This window comes from Apiospora hydei (genome assembly GCF_038363865.1).
Source record: "Apiospora hydei strain CBS 114990 chromosome Unknown utg000006l_segment0_segment0, whole genome shotgun sequence".
In the NCBI taxonomy this organism is placed as follows: domain Eukaryota; kingdom Fungi; phylum Ascomycota; class Sordariomycetes; order Amphisphaeriales; family Apiosporaceae; genus Apiospora; species Apiospora hydei.
This window is the reverse complement of record NW_027117365.1, coordinates 3,849,446-3,868,217: the sequence shown is the minus strand read 5'-3', so window position 1 is coordinate 3,868,217 and position 18,772 is coordinate 3,849,446. Positions and strand designations below refer to the sequence as shown.

At 54.2% G+C, this 18,772-nt stretch overlaps 8 protein-coding genes across 8 annotated transcripts; 4 read left to right on the top strand and 4 right to left on the bottom strand.

Annotated features, from left to right (window-relative positions):
• Nucleotides 1-347: 347 nt before the first annotated feature.
• Nucleotides 348-1,263, top strand: PG997_008440 (uncharacterized protein; the record flags this gene model as incomplete). The annotated part of the gene is made up of 3 exons (XM_066812755.1): nucleotides 348-368; nucleotides 424-806; nucleotides 1,095-1,263. The coding sequence occupies 3 exons, from the start codon at nucleotides 348-350 to the stop codon at nucleotides 1,261-1,263; spliced, it is 573 nt and encodes a 190-aa protein (XP_066668097.1).
• Nucleotides 1,264-2,776: 1,513 nt separating this feature from the next.
• PG997_008439 (uncharacterized protein) lies at nucleotides 2,777-4,798 on the top strand (the record flags this gene model as incomplete). The annotated part of the gene is made up of 3 exons (XM_066812754.1): nucleotides 2,777-3,408; nucleotides 3,511-3,776; nucleotides 3,867-4,798. The coding sequence occupies 3 exons, from the start codon at nucleotides 2,777-2,779 to the stop codon at nucleotides 4,796-4,798; spliced, it is 1,830 nt and encodes a 609-aa protein (XP_066668096.1).
• A 564-nt stretch (nucleotides 4,799-5,362) lies between these two features.
• On the bottom strand, nucleotides 5,363-6,693 carry PG997_008438 (uncharacterized protein; the record flags this gene model as incomplete). Its single annotated transcript, XM_066812753.1, has 2 exons — nucleotides 5,363-6,319; nucleotides 6,379-6,693. The coding sequence occupies 2 exons, from the start codon at nucleotides 6,691-6,693 to the stop codon at nucleotides 5,363-5,365; spliced, it is 1,272 nt and encodes a 423-aa protein (XP_066668095.1).
• A 1,192-nt stretch (nucleotides 6,694-7,885) lies between these two features.
• On the bottom strand, nucleotides 7,886-11,890 carry PG997_008437 (uncharacterized protein; the record flags this gene model as incomplete). Its single annotated transcript, XM_066812752.1, has 4 exons — nucleotides 7,886-8,600; nucleotides 8,707-10,893; nucleotides 10,968-11,753; nucleotides 11,832-11,890. 4 exons carry the CDS (start codon nucleotides 11,888-11,890, stop codon nucleotides 7,886-7,888), a joined length of 3,747 nt encoding a protein of 1,248 aa, XP_066668094.1.
• Nucleotides 11,891-13,470: 1,580 nt separating this feature from the next.
• Nucleotides 13,471-14,443, top strand: PG997_008436 (uncharacterized protein; the record flags this gene model as incomplete). Its single annotated transcript, XM_066812751.1, has 2 exons — nucleotides 13,471-13,881; nucleotides 14,111-14,443. 2 exons carry the CDS (start codon nucleotides 13,471-13,473, stop codon nucleotides 14,441-14,443), a joined length of 744 nt encoding a protein of 247 aa, XP_066668093.1.
• A 165-nt stretch (nucleotides 14,444-14,608) lies between these two features.
• PG997_008435 (uncharacterized protein) lies at nucleotides 14,609-15,841 on the bottom strand (the record flags this gene model as incomplete). Its single annotated transcript, XM_066812750.1, has 2 exons — nucleotides 14,609-15,241; nucleotides 15,299-15,841. 2 exons carry the CDS (start codon nucleotides 15,839-15,841, stop codon nucleotides 14,609-14,611), a joined length of 1,176 nt encoding a protein of 391 aa, XP_066668092.1.
• A 722-nt stretch (nucleotides 15,842-16,563) lies between these two features.
• On the top strand, nucleotides 16,564-17,659 carry PG997_008434 (HIT-like domain-containing protein; the record flags this gene model as incomplete). Its single annotated transcript, XM_066812749.1, has 2 exons — nucleotides 16,564-16,639; nucleotides 16,734-17,659. 2 exons carry the CDS (start codon nucleotides 16,564-16,566, stop codon nucleotides 17,657-17,659), a joined length of 1,002 nt encoding a protein of 333 aa, XP_066668091.1.
• A 5-nt stretch (nucleotides 17,660-17,664) lies between these two features.
• On the bottom strand, nucleotides 17,665-18,494 carry PG997_008433 (uncharacterized protein; the record flags this gene model as incomplete). Its single annotated transcript, XM_066812748.1, has 2 exons — nucleotides 17,665-17,769; nucleotides 17,838-18,494. 2 exons carry the CDS (start codon nucleotides 18,492-18,494, stop codon nucleotides 17,665-17,667), a joined length of 762 nt encoding a protein of 253 aa, XP_066668090.1.
• Between the last annotated feature and the right edge of the window lie 278 nt (nucleotides 18,495-18,772).

Sequence of the window (18,772 nt, the reverse complement as noted above, 5' to 3'; positions counted from 1 at the left end):
CCTTTTCACCACTTGATAGAATTTATAGGCGAACATTATACCAAACAATGCTGCCGCTTCAACCACCACGAGTACATAAATCAGTCTTGAAGTTCGCGACACTACCACCGCCACCAGCACTACCACTACTTCCCACTCCCCCCCAGGAGTCAACCTCTCCTCAACACGCTCGTTTTGCTATCCGGAGTTGCCGACTGATCTGATCCATCACCTCTTAATCCCTTGCTCGGATCTTTTGCTTCTCCACATCCAAGCACATTATCCGTTCTTTACGAGCTGTTCCCCAACACGCATTCATTCATTCATTCAACAAATTCAAGCCAGCACAAGTAAGACCAATCGACAAGATGAAGCTGATCTTCAACATTGTCGCTCCCTTTGGCCTTGGTCGCCACTGTCCTGGGCGTTGTTCTCCCCACCAAGCCCGGCTACACCTCGCACGAGATCACCAAACCGGACGGCAGCAAGGACGTCTTCTACCTCCGCTCCGACTTTGTCCCCACCACCGACTCCACCGATGCTGTTGCTCTTCTCGCCGGCCGTGACCCGGCCCCTCCCGCCAATGTCCCGTTCACCCCGGAGGACTCGCCCGTGGCCAACTGCCCCGTCGAGATGTCCTCCATGTTCACCGACGCCAACTCGGTCCCGGCCGCCACACTGGGCGACTGCCAGGCCCTTATGGATGCCGTCGACAATAAGCTCGGTTACTGGAGCGCCACCAGCTGGCACGCCTTGTACACGCTGGCCGCCGTTGGCACCTGCAAGTTCTCTGCTTTCCGATGGGACGGAGCTGACCAGGAGCTGAAGTAAGTCATTTTCTCTTTTATTCTGTTTGCCCTATTCTTGTTTTCTGCTGCCATCTTCTTGAATTTTTCTTGGTGGCTATCATCTCGACGATGGGTTTCTCTTTCTTTCGCTCTTCCATGTCAGAAAAACGAAGTCACACTTGCTGTCATTGCCCCCTCTCCTGGTGACCAAAACCCCCCGCCATACATCCTTTCTTCTACAAGTACCTCCTTTGCCAAGATCTTCTGGGAAAGCCGCACCAGATTAGATAACATTGAGGCTGACATTTTTCTCTTCCCAAACTGCAGGGTCGGAAACCTCGACGTTTGGGCTTGGCTCAATGAGGCCATTGCCGGCCATGCCGACAACAGCCAGATCCAGGTCTACGGCAACGGCCCTTGCGGCGGAGAGAACGATACGAATATCCGATACGACATCGGAAACACTCAGCACGGAGGCACCCCTACTTGCTGCTAATTGCTCGAGGCTTGTGCCAGCAGGGGCAAAGAGGCATTGCACATTCTTTGGGGGGCGTTTTATCGGTCAAATCGATAGCGAGGACAAAGTGAACGCTGATTTGACTGTGACAATGAGAATGGAGGCTGAAGGGAAATGGAACTCGAGACGGGTTTCTGCTTGAGTATATATATACGGAGGAGGAGGATATGCTCAAAAGCTCATTCGTTGCCTTGCCTTGCGCACCTATGTGTATACGCCATTGTGAAATCCGGTTTGCTTTATGTCCCCTGGTATGTTAGTGGCCGGGAAGAAGTTTGCGATAAGACTAGGTAATAGTGACCCCGAGTGTGCCAACAGAGACAGACACGTGAGATTCGGAAGCGTCCAGCCGATAGGGTTGATCGCCGGACTCGGCTCCTCCCCACCTGGTTACCTAAGAGTTGGCCAGTTGACCTGTTCGGGGCCATGTTTAAGTGATTTAAGCATTCAAGCGCGGTAGCGGCTTCCGAGCAACGAACTGCAGGTGCCAGGGTGCTTGGCACTTGCTGACCAGTTGTTTTTGACTTTGTGACGTGATGGCAGAACTTCTACCGCTACAGGCTAGGAGCTGTATCCACTTGAGAATTTGAGATGATGGACGTGCAGGGTTGAGAGGCCCGGCTTCAACACGGCTTTAGCGGTAAGTACAGACAGGACTGGAATTCAACATTGAATGCTTCCCCATCCATCCCATCTCCACCGACAGACAGACCCAGACCCATCCACTCGGAACACATCACAGCGATCTTGAGATGGAGTCGCCAAGCCGCATCGCATGCTCATGTACAGTAGCATGCATCGAGTCGGTCTGCATACCACGGTACTTGCTGTTATCAGATCAGATCCATTGGCTTCTCCCTCGACCAAACATCTTGTGCAGTATCTCTATCTCCGACCCCTGGGCACTCACTCGTATTACTAATGCCACTAGCTGCGACTCTCGACTTACTCATAAGACTCGACCCTCGGCATTAAGCTGTGCCCTCGCTACGCGAAAGATGGCCCCGAGACCCAGCCACCGCCGACATGCGCGTACGGTCCCGACGCCTACTGGAGGGTAATCAAACAAGCTCTTTCCGTCCAGTCAGATCCAAGGTGTCCAAGTCCCGGACAAAAACCGGGCCTACACATGGCTCCTGGCTCCTTGGGCTACTGCTACTGCTACTGCTACCATGCCAACTCCATACTGACAACGGGTTTTGTTGGGGCCAGCCAGGGGGTTCTTCTACTTCCGCCACCCGTTCATTGAGTGAATGCATCACCGCCTCGGCTGTTCCTACACATCCAAGTCCTTGCCCCAGACAGTTTAAATATCCTATCCAGACAGTGCCTACCCTAGCCTGCTTCCCTTTAATATATAAACACTATACTACTTCCCTGCTCAACCGTTTGCTTTTGCCAAGAGCACATTTCCCTATTTGTCTGTGCAGCTTGCTTCTGATTGGCTGCACTATAAACAAGAAAGAGTCTTGTACCGAGACACCGAGTGGCCATGGCGCAACCCCGTCCTACGGAGCCGGAGCCGGGCCAGGGCGACAACAGCGAAGTGACCGACTTCGCAAACTCAGACGCCAATACGAAAACCCGGAGTAGTGGCAGCGTCGAGAAGAAGCGGCCTGACAAGGACGACGTCGACGACGGTGATGGATCGACCACCTACGCCTCCGTCTCTTCCTCCTCCCTGAGCGTCAACCCCATTCCGCCATCAGCCAGCCGCGTTCCCACCAGGGGATCCGAGCCCCCGCTGTCCCGGGTTGTGTCAGAGGTCTACGACGGTATCGAGAGCCGGCACGACGTCGAGATCAGCGGCGATGGCGGCGGCGGCGGCGGCGCTCCTCTGGAAGAAGAGAAGACCAGGGCCAGCACCGCGCTCAACCCTAACGACCCTCACCTGGTCACCTGGACGGGACGCGACGACCCCGCCAACCCCAAGAACTGGGCCTACCCCAAGAAGTGGCGGGCTGTATTCATCGTCTCGTGCTTTACCCTCATGTCGCCGCTGTCCTCGTCCCTCGTGGCACCCTCCTTGGGTGTTATCGGCAAGGAGCTGGACGTGCCGCCCGGCACCCAACAGGCTCTCATTCTCTCCATTTTCATCCTCGCTTACGCCATTGGGCCTTTAGTGTAAGTCTCTGTGCTCTTATGGACGTGCTAATCAATATATATCTATTGTTACCTCGTAATTTAAGACTGGTATTTGTAAGCTGACTAGGCACAACTCGGTAGGTGGGGACCCCTATCCGAATTATTTGGCCGTATCGTGGTCCTACAAATCACAAACCTCCTTTATCTTTGCTTTAATCTGGGCTGCGGCCTCGCGAGGACGAAGGCACAGTTGATCATTTTCCGCCTCCTAGCTGGTCTGGGCGGTTCGGCACCTCTAGCTATCGGCGGCGGTGTCTTGGCCGACCTGTTCACGGCAGAGCAGCGTGGCAAGGCCATGTCTATCTACTCCTTAATGCCACTCCTTGGCCCGGCTATCGGACCTATAGGTACGACGACACCTACCCCGTTTCCTATCCCCAACTTGTCACTTGATGTCGTAACCGGGCTAATGCCGATCTCTACTTACATTTCCATAGCTGGCGCTTTCATCACCGAGAATACGACCTGGCGCTGGTCCTTCTGGGCCACCACCATCGCCGACGCTGTCATCCAGCTACTAGGCCTCGTCTTCCTGCGCGAGACGTATGCGCCCGTGCTTCTTAAGCGGAAGCGCCAACGCCTCGTCAAAGAGACGGGCAACACGGAGCTGCACACCCCCTACGACGACCCCGACCGCACCGTAGCCCGGACGCTGCGCACCGCCGTGGCCCGGCCCTTCCGTCTGCTGGCGACCCAGGTCATCATCCAGGTCCTGGCGCTCTATATGATGTACCTGTACGGCCTCATGTACATCGTCCTTGTCTCGTTCCCGTCCCTGTTCTCTGGCCCCGTATCGGAGGGCGGCTACGGCGAGTCCCTCGGCATCGGCGGCCTCAACTACATCTCGCTCGGCTTGGGCTTCTTCCTGGGCGCCCAGGTCTGCGCCCCGCTGCAGGACCGCATCTACGCCGCGCTGAAGCGGCGCAGCGCTCGCAATGGGGGCTCCGGCGTCGGCCGCCCCGAGTACCGCGTCCCGATGATGGTCCCCGGCGCCATCCTCATCCCCGTGGGCCTGTTCATCTACGGCTGGACCGCCGAGTACAAGACTCACTGGATCGGCCCCAACATCGGTGCCTGCCTCTTCTGCATCGGCACCATCATCGGCTTCCAGTGCGTCCAGGGCTTCCTCGTCGACACGTACACGCGCTACGCCGCCAGCGCCGTCGGCGCCGCCACCGTCATGCGCTCGCTGGCCGGCTTCGGATTCCCCCTTTTCGCCTCCGACCTCTACGACCGCCTCGGCCTCGGCTGGGGCAACTCTTTACTTGCTTTCCTCGGCATCGTCATCGGCTGGCCCAGCCCCGTGCTGCTGTGGTACTATGGCGAGACCCTGCGCAAGCAGAGCCCGTTCGCGGCTGGGGGGCGCTGAGTGAGAGGGTATATGTAGATAATAAGACTAGAGAAAAACAATAGGCTATGCATGTGTCTGACCTAATATTACGTGTTATGACAAAAAATGTACACAATACCAACAATTACCTAACAAACGTCTGTTACCCTTGGGGCCAAACTCTCGATTCAAACGCCATTACCTGCATGAAACATACAATTCGACAACTGTCGTAGCAGTTACCTTTTTTTTTTTACATGAGTTGTCACATGTGATTGCTACGGGGCTCTGCGTGAAATACATTGTTTTGTTCGTAAAAAGTTTCTATTGACCAAGGAAAGCAAACAGCCAAAAACGCCAGTGACCGCTGATTGTCCCTTCCGGCACAGAGCCGGGGATTCCCATCGTGCAGGCATCGGAAAGACGTATGTATCCGAAGATGGGGACTTTTTTTATGGTATCATAAGACGTAACCTCCCTCTTGTTATAATCACACAAGTCGACCCACGTCTGGGAAGCAAAACACAAGACGGGGTGATGAGTAACCGCTACTGTCTAGCAAGACAGGATTTCTGGAGAATTATCGCAGCATGATAAATCCACTCATGAAGTCTCTGCAGCAGCTTCCTTGGTATCAACCTTCTTTGCTGGGCGATCGTTCTCAGCACCGTCGTCTCTGGCGCGCTTGCCGTTGGCATCGCCGCCGATGTTAATCTTGGGAGCTGGGAGCTCGCCATTCTCGTTGGTGGCCTTGACAGGCTCCTTCTTTTCTTGCTGCTCTTCCGCCTGATCCCGACCGCGACCACCGCGGTGATCGCCCCGGCCTCGACCGCCTCGGCCGCGGCCACGACCGCGCCCGCGCTGGTCGCGACTATCGCGGCGGTCCCCACCAAAACCGCGCTTCTGGTCCTCATCCCGGCGCTTCTTCCAGTCATTAGAATCGGCACCTTCGCGCTGGTTGCCGCGGAAGCCTCCTCGGCCCCGGCCGCGCTGGAAAGGCTTGCCATGGTTGTTCTTGGGTTGGATCTTGCCTTCCCTGATGGCATCGTTCTTCTGCTTTGTGTACTCGGCCTTCCACATAATCAACAGATCGTGCTCCTTCCAAGTAGGCTTGGGGTCGAGAGCCATGAATTTCTCGGCCGTCTCCTGGTCAGCCCACTCGACAAAGACGGAGCCCTTGAAACCACCATCGTCACCACGTCGAAGACGAACCGAATGGATCTCGCCGTACTGGGTGAAGAATGCCTCGATATCGAATTGAGTCGAAGGGATCTCGTTGCCGAAACCCTTGACATACACGCTGCGTTCCTCAGTTTTGGCGGTCTTGGTCGGGTCCCATGCCTTCTGCCGGCGGATAGTCTCTTTGCCCTCCTCGCCTTCAATCACGATGAAGTTGCTCTCCTTCAGGGCAGTAATGACGGCCGAGGGCGGTTGGAAACGGCGCATACGCTTGAAGGAAGTGATGGTGGCCAAGGGGATAGCCTTGTTCTCGGCACCTCCGGTCTGCTCGCGCATGAACTTGTCCGACGCCAGGTTGCTATCGCTAAAGTAGAAATGGACCTGGATTCAGCAGGGTCAGAATCTATAGAAGTGTGTTTGAGGAGACGTAGGGAACCTACCTGCGATCGGATCTGAACTGGGTCCGAGGTTTCCTCCATCACGGTTGGGTCGAATTTGTTCGCTTTGGTCTTGCCGTCCTGCGCACCCAGGTCGCGCTTGACCCTCAGCATGTTCTTGGGAGGGTTGAGAACCGAGACGACGCTTGTCTTGTCTCCATTGGCCTCGGTGGCAGCAGGCTTGACGTCCTCATCCATGGCACTGGTTTCTTCGGCGTTGACAGCAGGCTCCGCGGCAGGGGCAGGGGCAGCTTCGGTAGACTCTACGGGGGCAGCAGCAGTGCTGGCCTCGAGAGGCTTGGTATCCTGGTCAGACATGATGTCGACCTTGACGTTGCAGAGACTATGGTCACGCTTTATTAATTACAATAGTAGGACTCGATGGCAGTTGAAGTAGTCGAAGCAAGACAGGACAATGGTGGGGTGTGGAATCTGGGATGCGACGCGATGGTGGGCTTTTTCACCAGGAGCAAGAACGACGAGTTGGCGAATGCCGCAAATCGGGTGTCCAAGGTCTCAGTGAGAAATGGCTTGTCCAAGTCTTCTCGAGGCTCAATCCAAAGGACTGGGATGAAAAGAACAAGAATGATTGGATGCGCGGGGCATGCTACTCATACGCGGTGTGACTCGTCCGGAGCCGAAAGAAGCAGGCAGGCGAGCAGGCAGGCAGGCAGGCAGGTAAGGGATCGACAGCAGAACTTACCAGTGGCTTGGTTTTGCACGATTCTGAGATTTTTCCCAGTCCGGAGCAGTTTCTATCGGCTCGGGGTCTCTGGTCTCTTGAGTGGGATTGTTTGTTGTCGTTGCTAGGTTGAGGGAGTAGAGGGCAGAGAACGGCAGGTTGCCCGTCGGTCGCGAACAAAATATTCTTTTTGGATAATGAGTGGGGAGCTCTCGTCCTCTCGAGCTAAAAAGCCGTCAATTCTCAGAAAGTTTCTGTCGGCCTTGCAGGCCCCACTCTTGGCTCGACCCACCGCCGTAGTAGTGAATGCAGCCGCGCACCAATTAGTAGCAGGCGTCTTGGGCCAGTGGGAATTAATTCACTGCCAAGTCCCCCCGCAATTGCATTGAATCGCCAGAGAGGCTGGGGCAACAATCATTATAGACGAAAGAGCTTGCTGCAAACAACAGCACAGTAGCTGTCTTCTCCTCTTAAGCGCCTATCACTTGGTCTATCATAGGTCTCTGTCTCTATAAGCTAGAGCCACCTTCCCTTTTGGCCAGCAAGTGAGGTGAGTCAAGTAATATACACACACACACACACACATGCACCGTCCAAGTTGCCGTTCCCGCTCATTTCTGCCAACAGAGGACCCCTATGCGAGTTTGCATAAAGCTGGCGGCTTAACCAAGTTTTCATTCTTCATCCATGTTCGTGTGTGTGCCGTTGCCAAGAACAGCCCTTCTAAGTGATATCGTGGGCAATCTCAAAACCATCGCCGTGGTGCGTGTGCGCTTATTGCAAAAGAAGAAGGAAAGGAAGAAAACAATTCCACCGCCGAAAACCACCTCATAACAGACCCCGAGCCGTAAGAATTTCCCTAATTTCTTTCAACTTCACCGGCTTGGTGAGGAATAGCTCGATGCCGCTCTGGAACGCTTCTTGCTGCACACTCGAGGATGCAAGCCCGGACAACGCAATAATGGTCGACTGTGCGTGTCCATGCGTCTGCTCGAAGTTGCGGATCTGCCGTGTCGCTTGCAGCCCATCCAGACGAGGCATGTTGATGTCCATGAATATACATGCAATTTGCCCAGGAAGTTCCAAAACCTTGTCCACGGCTTCTTGCCCATCGTTCGCCAGGGCAAACGTCAGATTCAATTTCTTCATATAAGCAGCCAGAATCCTCAGGTTTATGGGATTGTCGTCGACGAGCAGGAATTTTGGTGGTGGCTCAGCTTCATCCGGACCTGAAGAGTTGCTAGGCTGTGCATCCTGAGACCGTGCCTCGGGTCGAGGAGATTCGGGGAGAGACCCGTCGCCGTTTGCGGAAGGTTGGCCGTCCTCGGACATCCCGTGGGATCGTCTAGTATCTCTGGAACTGGCCTCGCTCCTGTTCGAAGCTCGAGATTGATTGCCCCTAGCGCCAAGGCTGTGCCGCATCGGAGGAAGATTCAAGGTAAGCAAAGATGCCGGCCCTGGCCGTGGTGTTACAGTATCTTGGTGCTCAACCCAGCGCTTCACGGCAGCCAATAAAACTTTGGCAAGCTTGCGAGGCCCACACCTATAGTGAACAGGTCAGTGTCAGTGTCTCAAATTAAATCACTAATGCAGGGGTATTGGATATAGAAACAGAGAGAGAGAGAGAGAGAGAGAGAGAGAGAACATACGGCTGAGAGACAAAGTCCATAGAATGACAGGCAGATGTAGCGCCGTTCTCGGAAGATCGCCGAAACGCCGTTGGCACGTCGGCGCATATTACCACAACGGGTGCCTTCAAGGATTCCGGACTTGACATGTAAGCATTAGACGTCGCTGAATCCTCACAGAGGATCAGATCGGGCACGAATTCTGTGGCTTCGGCTGTCGATACCACCTCCATTTGCAACCAGTTCCGACATGTTTTCCAGACAGACTGGGGTGATGTTTTCACCTCAGCTGAGCCCTTGTAGCGCTGAGGAAGGCGTAGCGGTCTATCGAACCCGACCAGACAGATGCGCAGTCCCTTGAGCTCCCTTCTTTGGTTTGCGAAGAAGGTCAACTCAGCCTCTTCCTCCTCCGTCGTGCTGGTCGAGTCGCCAGGAGTGACCGGCTTTAGGGGCATCAGCACTGTTACCGTCGTGCCTATTCCTGCCTCGCTGTCCACCGTGACTCTGCCACCAAGCGAGTTTGCAACCTTCTTGACTACATTGAGGCCAAGGCCGAGGCCAGGAGCGAGCCGGTCTTCCTGTGCAAAGGCTTGATACAGATTTTCACGAAGGAATTCGTGCGTGATACCTCTCCCCGTATCTGCCACGGCCAACTTAACAAGTTGACCACTGCATCGCATTCGTTTGGTACGACCCCACTCTTGTGAAAGAGTAACCCTTATAGATCCGGAGCTGGTATACTTGAGTGCGTTCCCAAGCAGATTCATGATGATTCTTCGAACCCCACCAGGGATGGTTCGGAAGTAATGAGAGACTGCCGGGTCGATATCCAGATCGACAAGAAGCGGCACAGCGTAACCCCCGGGTAGACCCTCTGGGAATTCCTCGACGCCTCGTCTGGTGTGCTCGATTTCTTCCATGGCCTGTCTCCGGTCACTGCGGCGTACTGCCTCGACATCTTCCCCGGCTTGGCGGGTATCGCGCTGAATCTGCCCGGCAGAGAGCATGAAGAAGTTGAAACCAGCAAACACGCTTTCAACCACTTCTTCCACCAAGGAGTCGAGCTGAACATTCATGTAGATACTCTTCATTCCAGCCTCCAGATTAGGCCAGGTCCCTAAACGTAGACCTCGCGCCCCTTGGTCCGGCCGTTTGTCGGGACCAACATAATTATTTACCTTGGAGAAATAAAGTAGATGGTCAATGGTATCGGCCAGTGTGCGTCCACACGTCTCTATTGTGTGTAGGACGTTTCCCTGAAACGCGTCCAAGGATGTATCCGTCAAGAGCTCAACGCCAAGAACCATTCCGTGGAGCGGTGATCGCAGTTCATGGGAAAGTGAACTTAGAACATCCGATTGGGATTTGTTGGCTAGGGATATCTCCAGTCGGTGGATTTCCGACATAATAATCATCGCGAACGCTCGGAAGTAGCTGAGCTCCCCGGTGCGTGTAAGAACTCTCGCAGGCGTACGGGTATAAGCGAATCCTCCTGCAATACATCTCCCCTTTTTCGCATCCCATACTGGCACAAAGGCGACGCTGCGAGCTCCGCTAAAGACCTTGGGTAATCCTTCCTCTGGAGTTTGTTTCCATTGCGAGCCCTGGCGATTACGCGACTGACCTCGTAGAAGTCGAGGGTTGGAATGTGCATAGTCCTGCTGTCGTTCCGTTGATGTGCTGTTTTGGTCATCGGTCGAGGGATCGGATGTCTGAATAGCGCCATCCTCGTCAAAGTTCAAGATTGCTCCTGTAGGATACTTTTGTACAATAGCCCTCAAAATCTTGGTTGATAGAAGATAGGTAAGTGGCGAGGGCGTATCCCTGTTAATACTAGAGATATCGGAAGTAGAAAACGCCAAGATGTCTGCGTAGGCACCGGTGTCACCGCTCGTTGTATTTCCAGACCTTGTTTCATCGCCGCTGGATAAGTCCACAGAATTAGGCGATGACGGCGGCAACTTTTCTGGAGACTCGACCTCCTTCGTCAAACTGCCAAAAGCCTTCGGTACGGCATCAAGAAACACCACACCCTCAGTCTCGATAGCTTCACGAAGGATATTTGCAGCTCGGGAGAAGATTTCTTCGACTGTGTTTGTATCCTCGGGAGACGCTGATGTGTCTGACTTGGGCGTCTGCGCACCACTCGCTTGCACCGATGCGGCCGAATTTGGCGAGTCTCCCCCGCGGGAATTCAGATCGCCCAAGCTTGAGCCCATGTTTTCTGAGAGCTGGCCCGGCTCATGGCTGAGTTTGGCCGAGAAGAAGCCATCATGCAACACTTGGTCCTCGTCGAGGGGGGTGCCACGTCACGATCCTTGGCCTGCTGTTTTGTATTCAATGCGCCTTCTCCCGTCGTTTCTTCTTCTGGGAACTCGGCAGCCCCTCCAAATTCCCGATAGGGGAGTGTCGATCTATTCTCCACAAAGGACCCTATCGCGCGTGCCATTCTCTGCGCACGCTGACTTGATATGCGAGCCCGTTTGGAGCGCAAATGCTCCACGATACAACGGGACATATCGCGTAGGATTTGGGAATGAACGACATCCCAGCCGTCTGCGGGGAGAGGTGACTCTTTGAAAAGACTCAAAACTCCAATGTTGATCCCGTTTCGAGACCGGATGGGAACCCCGGCATAAGTGCGGCCGACCTTGCCAGAGCTGCAGTAGGGGTTGGCAGCAATCCCCGTGTCTGAATGAATGTCGGGAATCACTATGACTGGAAGGGCGATGGTTCCATGTTCATCCTCTACATCCCCAGCATCGAGAACGCGGCCACAGATGCCTTCGGCTCTGGGGATAGAGGTCCCGCAGAGAAGCAGCTCATCCTGGCCCCTGTGGGTGTGGTCAAGACTAGGCGATAACGGCAATGTCGCCGTGGCCTCTGCGATAACATACTGGCGGTGCTGGTCAAAAAGCGATATGAAGACGCGAGTAGCGTTGACACGGCACGCCACGAGCTGAGCAAAAGATGTCAGAATAGGGTCCGTGGCTGTTCGTAACTCTGAGTTCGAGAGTTGACTGCCCGTGTCATTCGGAATACTATGCAGCCGTAGGTCTGGATCATATCTGTCAGGACGTATCAGCTATCTTTGCTGTGGTAAAGTGTGAGAAAAAGGTCAACAAAGACCAGGGCTCGTTTCTGACCTGAAAGTCTCTCGCTCCCGGGCGGCTTCAGTCACACTGGCCCTGGCTACTACCGTCATAGCGACAGCACCAAGCTACGGTGAGGGACAGATGGGCAGTTGTGAGGCACGGTGCCGATCATAGAGTTGGCGGTCCCTAAAATTGAGAAGGAACCCACAGCTATCGCGGCAGGGCAGAGCAGAACGGAGCAAGCACATGTGCATTCATTCATCTGGAACAGCGTGGCGCGCCTGGATGAAGAAGCTGGAGGTGTTGGCAACGTGCAAGTAAGTGCTGCACTGCCAAAACCTCGGCGAAGGCAACCGAGAGATGACAGCTGAGGCGCTGGAGTATGGGGTATGGTATGTACAGTAGTAATCATGCTATTCTGTTGGCAGGCAGAAGCAACCAAGCTTGGAACTCGAGCAGGATTACCAAATCAAGCGGCGGAAGGCAGTGAGTGGCAAAGGCGGGTTTCCGGGCTACATGTTTCCCGCGTGCTATATTATGTACCTACGACCATACCCGCAGGATGAGAGGATGAGAGAAGCAAAGTGGGTTTTTTTTCGGTCATGGGCTCGAGGGCTCAGTTGCGGCAGGTTCTGGTGCGCAGTGCGGGCGCTGAATGCCTTGGTGCCCTGGAACAAAACCCATGCTAGCAGTGTTTCCTCCCATTATGTACATGTAGCTTTCTCTATTACCTACTTCCTAGTGCGCCAAATCGGCCATCGCCTAGGATCTCGATAGTGCTTGCTAGGTGCTGCTGCTAGATGGAGTTAGGTAGCATTGGGCTTGACCTGGGCTTTGCCTGGGCTCTGTCCAGCCCGTCCAGCCCACAGAGGGCAGCACCTGGCAGCCTGGAGGCCAATCTAGGAGAGTAAAAAAAAAACCCTGTGTGTCTCGGCGTATCGGCATGTACGCGAAATCCCATCCTCGAATGCATGCTGGTGCTTATTGGCCGCTGCGTGACTTTCCCATCTTTTCCGTTGCTGTGACCCTCAACCAGAGGCCTAAACATTCACGATTGATAGAAAATGTAAATCAATCCGCATGTATTCAGCCTTGTGAAGAGACTTGGCGAGGTTGTACTAGTCTTGTGGTGCCCAGTCATCATCGTCTGATCCAACGTGGTAGGTAATCTTTTCCCCCATCCACAAGGCCGATGCCCAAGCGCAAAGATGTAGCATGCGAAAGAAAATTCCCCATACGGGGGTCTGACGTCATACAGTCGACCCCCTTCGCCACCAGAGTCTACATGCGTTTCGAATACATGCACATTTGCTGAATACTGTAGAACACCAAACATCATAGGAGGTATCTACATCTACGTTGTACCTGTGTATGTACTGGGGGGATTGCGGCCGACAGTCTAGAAGCCATAAGAAGGCCTGGCTCAAGCTGGAATCTCAGTCTTTAGGTGAAATCAGAACTGTATCCCCGACCCTTGACTCTTGGTCAGGTATTATGGCTCATATAAGGTTGCGGGGGGTATTGATGTAAGGATGTCTTGTCTCGAATGAAATAAGCGACGGTGGGGTAGAGTGAGGGAGGTCGTATCTTACTATATACATAAAGTACGTGAGTTATCAAAAGAGACGATTGAAATAGTATCAACAACTACACGCAGCATACCCGCGTAGATATCCCATTACAGCTCACCATGCCAGCCTCGTCCTCTTCCTCTGCATCGTCCCCCGTCATCGTCATCGTCCACGGCGCCTTCCACCCGCCCGTCTTCTACCAGCCCCTCGTCGGCGCGCTCCAGGCCCCGCCCCACAACTACACGGTGCTGGCGCCGGCGCTGCCCACGACGGGGTCCGACGACAGCGTCACAGGCAAGACCTACCTCGACGACGTGCGGCAGATCCACAGCACCTTGCTGCCGCTCCTGGACGCGGGACGCCAGGCTGTGCTGGTGTGCCATTCGCAAGGCGGCGTCGCGGGCAGCGCCGCCGCCGAGAACCAGACGGTAGTGGACCGTAACACGCGCGGTCTCCCGGGCGGCATCAAGGCCGTCGTGTATATCTCGGCCTTTGCATTCCCCGAGAAGGGCATGAGCATCATCGATTTCGTCGGCGGGGGAAGACAATGTGAAAGGTCTTTACTATCCCGAGGTGAGTCTGATCGCTGTCCATCATATACCTGCTCAGCCATGCGCCGCCTGGGATCAGTCCTTGAATACATTTAGCTACGATATAAAGGGGGGAAAATATGTATTCTTCAGTTGCGCCGCTCGTCCTTGGCTCATGACTTTCTTTATCAATCCCCGTATGCTGATACGCCCGTGATTCGAATGTCAGGGGCCACACTACAAGCTTGTCGCCGAGAGCGCGGGAGACCAGTTCTACAACCTCCTCCCCAAAGCCGAGAGAGACGAGATGGGACGCTGGCTGGTGCACCAGAGCAAGGCAAGCAAGAACGCGTCTGCACATTTCGTGGCAGGCGACATCACTGTCCCGAAAACCTACGTAGTTTGCACCAAGGACAACGTCTTCCCCGTCCCGGCACAAAAAGCGTTAGCTCAGGCATCGGGCTGCAAAATTGTCGAGATCGAAAGTGACCATAGCCCCTTTTGCAGCGAAGGCCCAAAGTCCGAGTTACTTCGGGTTATTTCAAGTGCGGCCCAGGCATGAAAGACCGTATAGTATAATATTCTCAAGCTTCCTTGCGTTGCTTAAGCTACCCTACATACATAGGATATGTGCTATGCAAGGGTGCCACTGGTGTCTCCTTAATGAATGTGGTTCTCTGGGACAAACAGCCTCCCTAACAATAATGCAATGAAGTAACACCCCTTTTCAACTCTTAGGAACTGAAGACCAAGAAAGCGTCCATACCAGCAGCCGGGGCCCATACCCCCAACCCGTCAGCTGCTTTTCCTCGTTACAGTCTGGACAGTCTGGATTGATTGGTTGCCAACGACCTTTGTGGCACCCAATGCAACGATCACTCCAATGGTAGGTCATTCCCTGCCAGCTCATCTTCTCGACTGGGTTGTTCTCAGCACTGAAATGCCTGGCAGATTCTCCAGAGGTAGCAGCAGCGGGGAACTTCCATTTCTGCGCCCACTTTACTATCTCCTCCATCTCCTGCCTCTTGTCCTTGTTCGTCTCGAAGTCGATGATGAGCGATCTGAGCCTGGGCATTTTCTCAAAAGCGAGACCCCACGCTTTGTCCGCGAAAGGTACTTGGCCACCCTGCTGCGTCGTGACCATATCTTGGTGCATCTGCTGTTTCCGGCCCCCATTGCGGAACGGGTTGATCTTCAAGGCCTCGTTACGCTCCCAATACCACCAGTCACCTCGTCTGAAAGTCATTCGGAAGGTTTCCACGTTGGAAAACCAGTCGGTATTCGAGACAACCCAAATGAGGTTGTTGTGGCGTTTGTCTTCCAGCCAATACATTTGAGGGAACACTCTGATAGCTCGTATCTAGAGGAGGGTCGTCAGTATACTTGGAAGCAACTCCCACGGGCTATTTTCGCTCACCATATCCCGATGTCTTCGGTCTGGCACAAGCGACCATCCGAGTGATGTCGTTGAGAAGAAGCGCTCGAAACGAGCCTGGGCTTCGGATTCGGTCTGTCTAGGCAGACCGCGGTAGAAGTAGAACCTGTGCTCCCTCTGCGTCCATGGTATCTCGAACTTGACGCATTCTTGATAGACACGTTTGCAGGTTTGCAATAGACCCGCATATGTTACCATTGCCGAAGGGGTTTCAGGTCGAACCCAGTCGAAGCCCGCGATATTCCGAGTTGCAGAAGGGGTCCCAAATGACGGCCGCGGCGTGAGTGTCTCGTCATTGTGGTCGAAACGGACGGCAAATTGGTGATGGTGAACATTCACTAGTGGTTCCTCCGTAAGTGTGTACTTGTAAATCTGAATCCTCAGCTCCGTTGGTAACCTGTCGAATAATGGCGATGCTTCTTGCCGGTTGACTCGCTGGCTGACTTGCCAGTTGAACTCCCGAACCCACGCTTGTTCTAACTGATTTGGGGGCTTCTGCAGCTGAGGCCCTGGGAGGATTTCCATTGTGCCGTAGATGAGTTCCTGCAACCTGAGAGTACGATAGATTGACGCGTAGAAAAGGGATGTCTTTAGTTACGTGGGAGGAAGAGCAGGTAGTTTGAATATTTGCTCTGGCTTGTTTTGTAGTGCCCTATTAGGTACCTAGGTAGGTAGGCACAGGCGGCAACCGAGTGGCTTTATAGCGTATAAATTATATTCAAAACCCGAGTTTTTAGTTGCGTAAACTTTATGGATAGAATATCTACTAAATGAGGTTTAAAAAATAAATGTTATAAGCTTAGGGAAAATCAAAAGCAGCCGAAGAGCGCGGGCAGTCGGTGACGGTCTTCCCTCACACAGATGCAGTCATCCAGGAGCACAAAGTCAATGGCACCAGACGTGACTTATATGATAGGATTTCACATATGTCAGTGGCTACCTCCCAACATGTCCGTATCTCACTACATTAGGTGTGTAGGGAGTAGTACGTGCATTACATGTCGGGTGGTAGATGAGGTGTCAGTCCTACCTGCTTTACATGTAAGATAGTGGCATAGTGGCCCCCACCATGCTCCAAGCTGCCCAGCGGGCGAGATTGGGACCCCTGAAAAGCAGTGTGTCCGGTGGTGGGGTTGGCGGGGCTATCATCGCATGGAGGGGGAGGCAGTCCCGATCACAGCTGTGCTAAGCAGGCACACAGAGGAATTAACTCCAAGCCAGCATACCTACCTAGAAACCCTCCCAGCATGGCCGCAGACGAGTCGAAGAGCAAGGCGGAGGCCCTCGTGCCCAAGTTTCAGTTCGAGCGTGTACTCAACCAAGGTAAGCGACCCTGCTAGGATTGCTCGACTCATCTGGCCCAACCTACGAATACAATACACCACCGCAGATTTGAAAATGTGCTAATACTGGGCAGATGAGGGAGGTAGGCGCATCGCCCTCTACGGCAAAATCGACACGCAGCCCGCTCTCCTCGTCCTCGAGCGCGCGCCCTTCCCCGATGCCCCGGAATACCTATCCGCTCTGCCGGCCAACTTGCGCAGTCTGACGAACCTGGGCAACAACGACATCTACTCGTGGTTCCTGGGCAGCGGCAGCCCCGTGTTTACGGACGGAGGCGACAACAAGGACAAAGACAAGTTCGCCGACTTCAAGATCGACCTGATCTGCCCCTGCACCGAGAAGCACATCCGAAAGCACAGCAAACAAGGCTCCCGCTATGTGACCGAGACCCCCGAGGTCTACCGCGACAAAGTCCGTCCCTTCATGCAGGTCGGTCGGGAAGAAGGCCGCCTGAACTGGGTCTACAACATCATCGAGGGGCGCAAAGAGGTCGAGGACGTGATCTACAGGACACCGCTGGGTCGGGATGGGGAAGAGGGCTTCCTGCTGCTACCGAACCTGCATTGGGACCGCAAGACCATCGAGTCGCTGCACCTGCTGGCCATTGTCGAGCGACGAGACCTGTGGAGTCTGCGAGACCTCAAGAAGCGGCACATCTCCTGGCTGAAGCACATGAGGGCAAAGACGATCGACGCGACGGTCGCTACCTACCCACAGATCGAGGAAGACCAGCTGAAGCTCTTCTTCCACTACCACCCTACATATTATCATCTACACATCCACATCGTGCACGCCAATTTGGAGGCAACTTCGACACAGTCGGTGGGCAAAGCGATCGCACTCGATAGCGTGATCGATCAGTTAGAGCGCATGACAGGAGACGACGAGACGGGTATGGATACGGTTCCATTATGCTACACGGTGGGCGAACAGTCGGATTTATGGACAGAAATATTCGAGCCTCTCAAGAACGGCCGTAAAGCTTCTCCACAGCAATAATAAGATCACTGACTCCGGAGCCGCTCGGGCAATCCGTCCACTCCCCCGCCGTCTCTTATGCAGTAGATTTCCTCATCCAACCGGACGGTACAGCTCTTCGTGACGCCAGCCTATTGATGATAGCACACTGGTTAGCATGTTGCTGCAGCAGAGGTTGCGGGAATTAGGATGGACTTACCGTAGCACTCCGGCTCACGCTGTCTCTAAGCATGCGCAACCCAAACGCGCCGTCGTCTTGGGCGGCACAGCTTTCCAACTTCTCGAAATCGATGCCGTGCTCGAGCGCGCAGTCCTCGACTAGTTCCCGCTGGGGGATATCCGTATAGTCGCGAGTCAGACACATGGTGAAACCAAGATTGATCTTGGGGTCCGGGTAGAGGTGCGTCGCGCACAGTTCGATAATGTTACCCATGCACTCCTCCGGACCATGCATGCATTCGACGCCATCGTTCTCGGTCGTTTTCCCGATATAGGACAGGGTGAAGTTGACCTTCTCGTAGACGCGCATCATGGCGGGTAGGATCATTTCCTTGAGGCAGTCCTTGGCGTCGGGACATTTGCTCATGATGTGCGCCTCCAGCGGCACGAGGGCCCCGGCCGTGTGCGCCTCGTTGGGCGTAGCGGCTACTGCTGTCGACTTCTTCGGGTCGGCGGCGGTAGGCGGCGACAGCGTCCAGTCCGCGGCGGGTATCGCAGCGGTGTTTCGGATGGCGTAAACGGTGTAGAGCACGAGGAGCGCGACGGGAATCATGATCCAGGGACGGTTCCTTCGAGCGGAACGGCTTCTGGTCGGTCGCTTCTCGTCCCACGAGGAAAGACTGATGTGCGAAGCCATGGTTCTTATGTGAGGATGTAAACAATGTCGATGTTTGAACTAGTTAGATGGAGTGATGGCACATGTCACAAAACACTGCGGTGATAATGTACCAAGGGATGTATTGAATACCAGATGGATACCAGATGGATACCAAAGTGCAGCAACAGAAGAGTGAGGATGGTGATGATGAGAGGTAGGTTTACAAATTACCAATTACAGGCGCATATGATACGATACAATGCACGCAAGACAGGTACTCCAACCTTAGCCGGCTCCCCTGGTAGTTTACATATGGG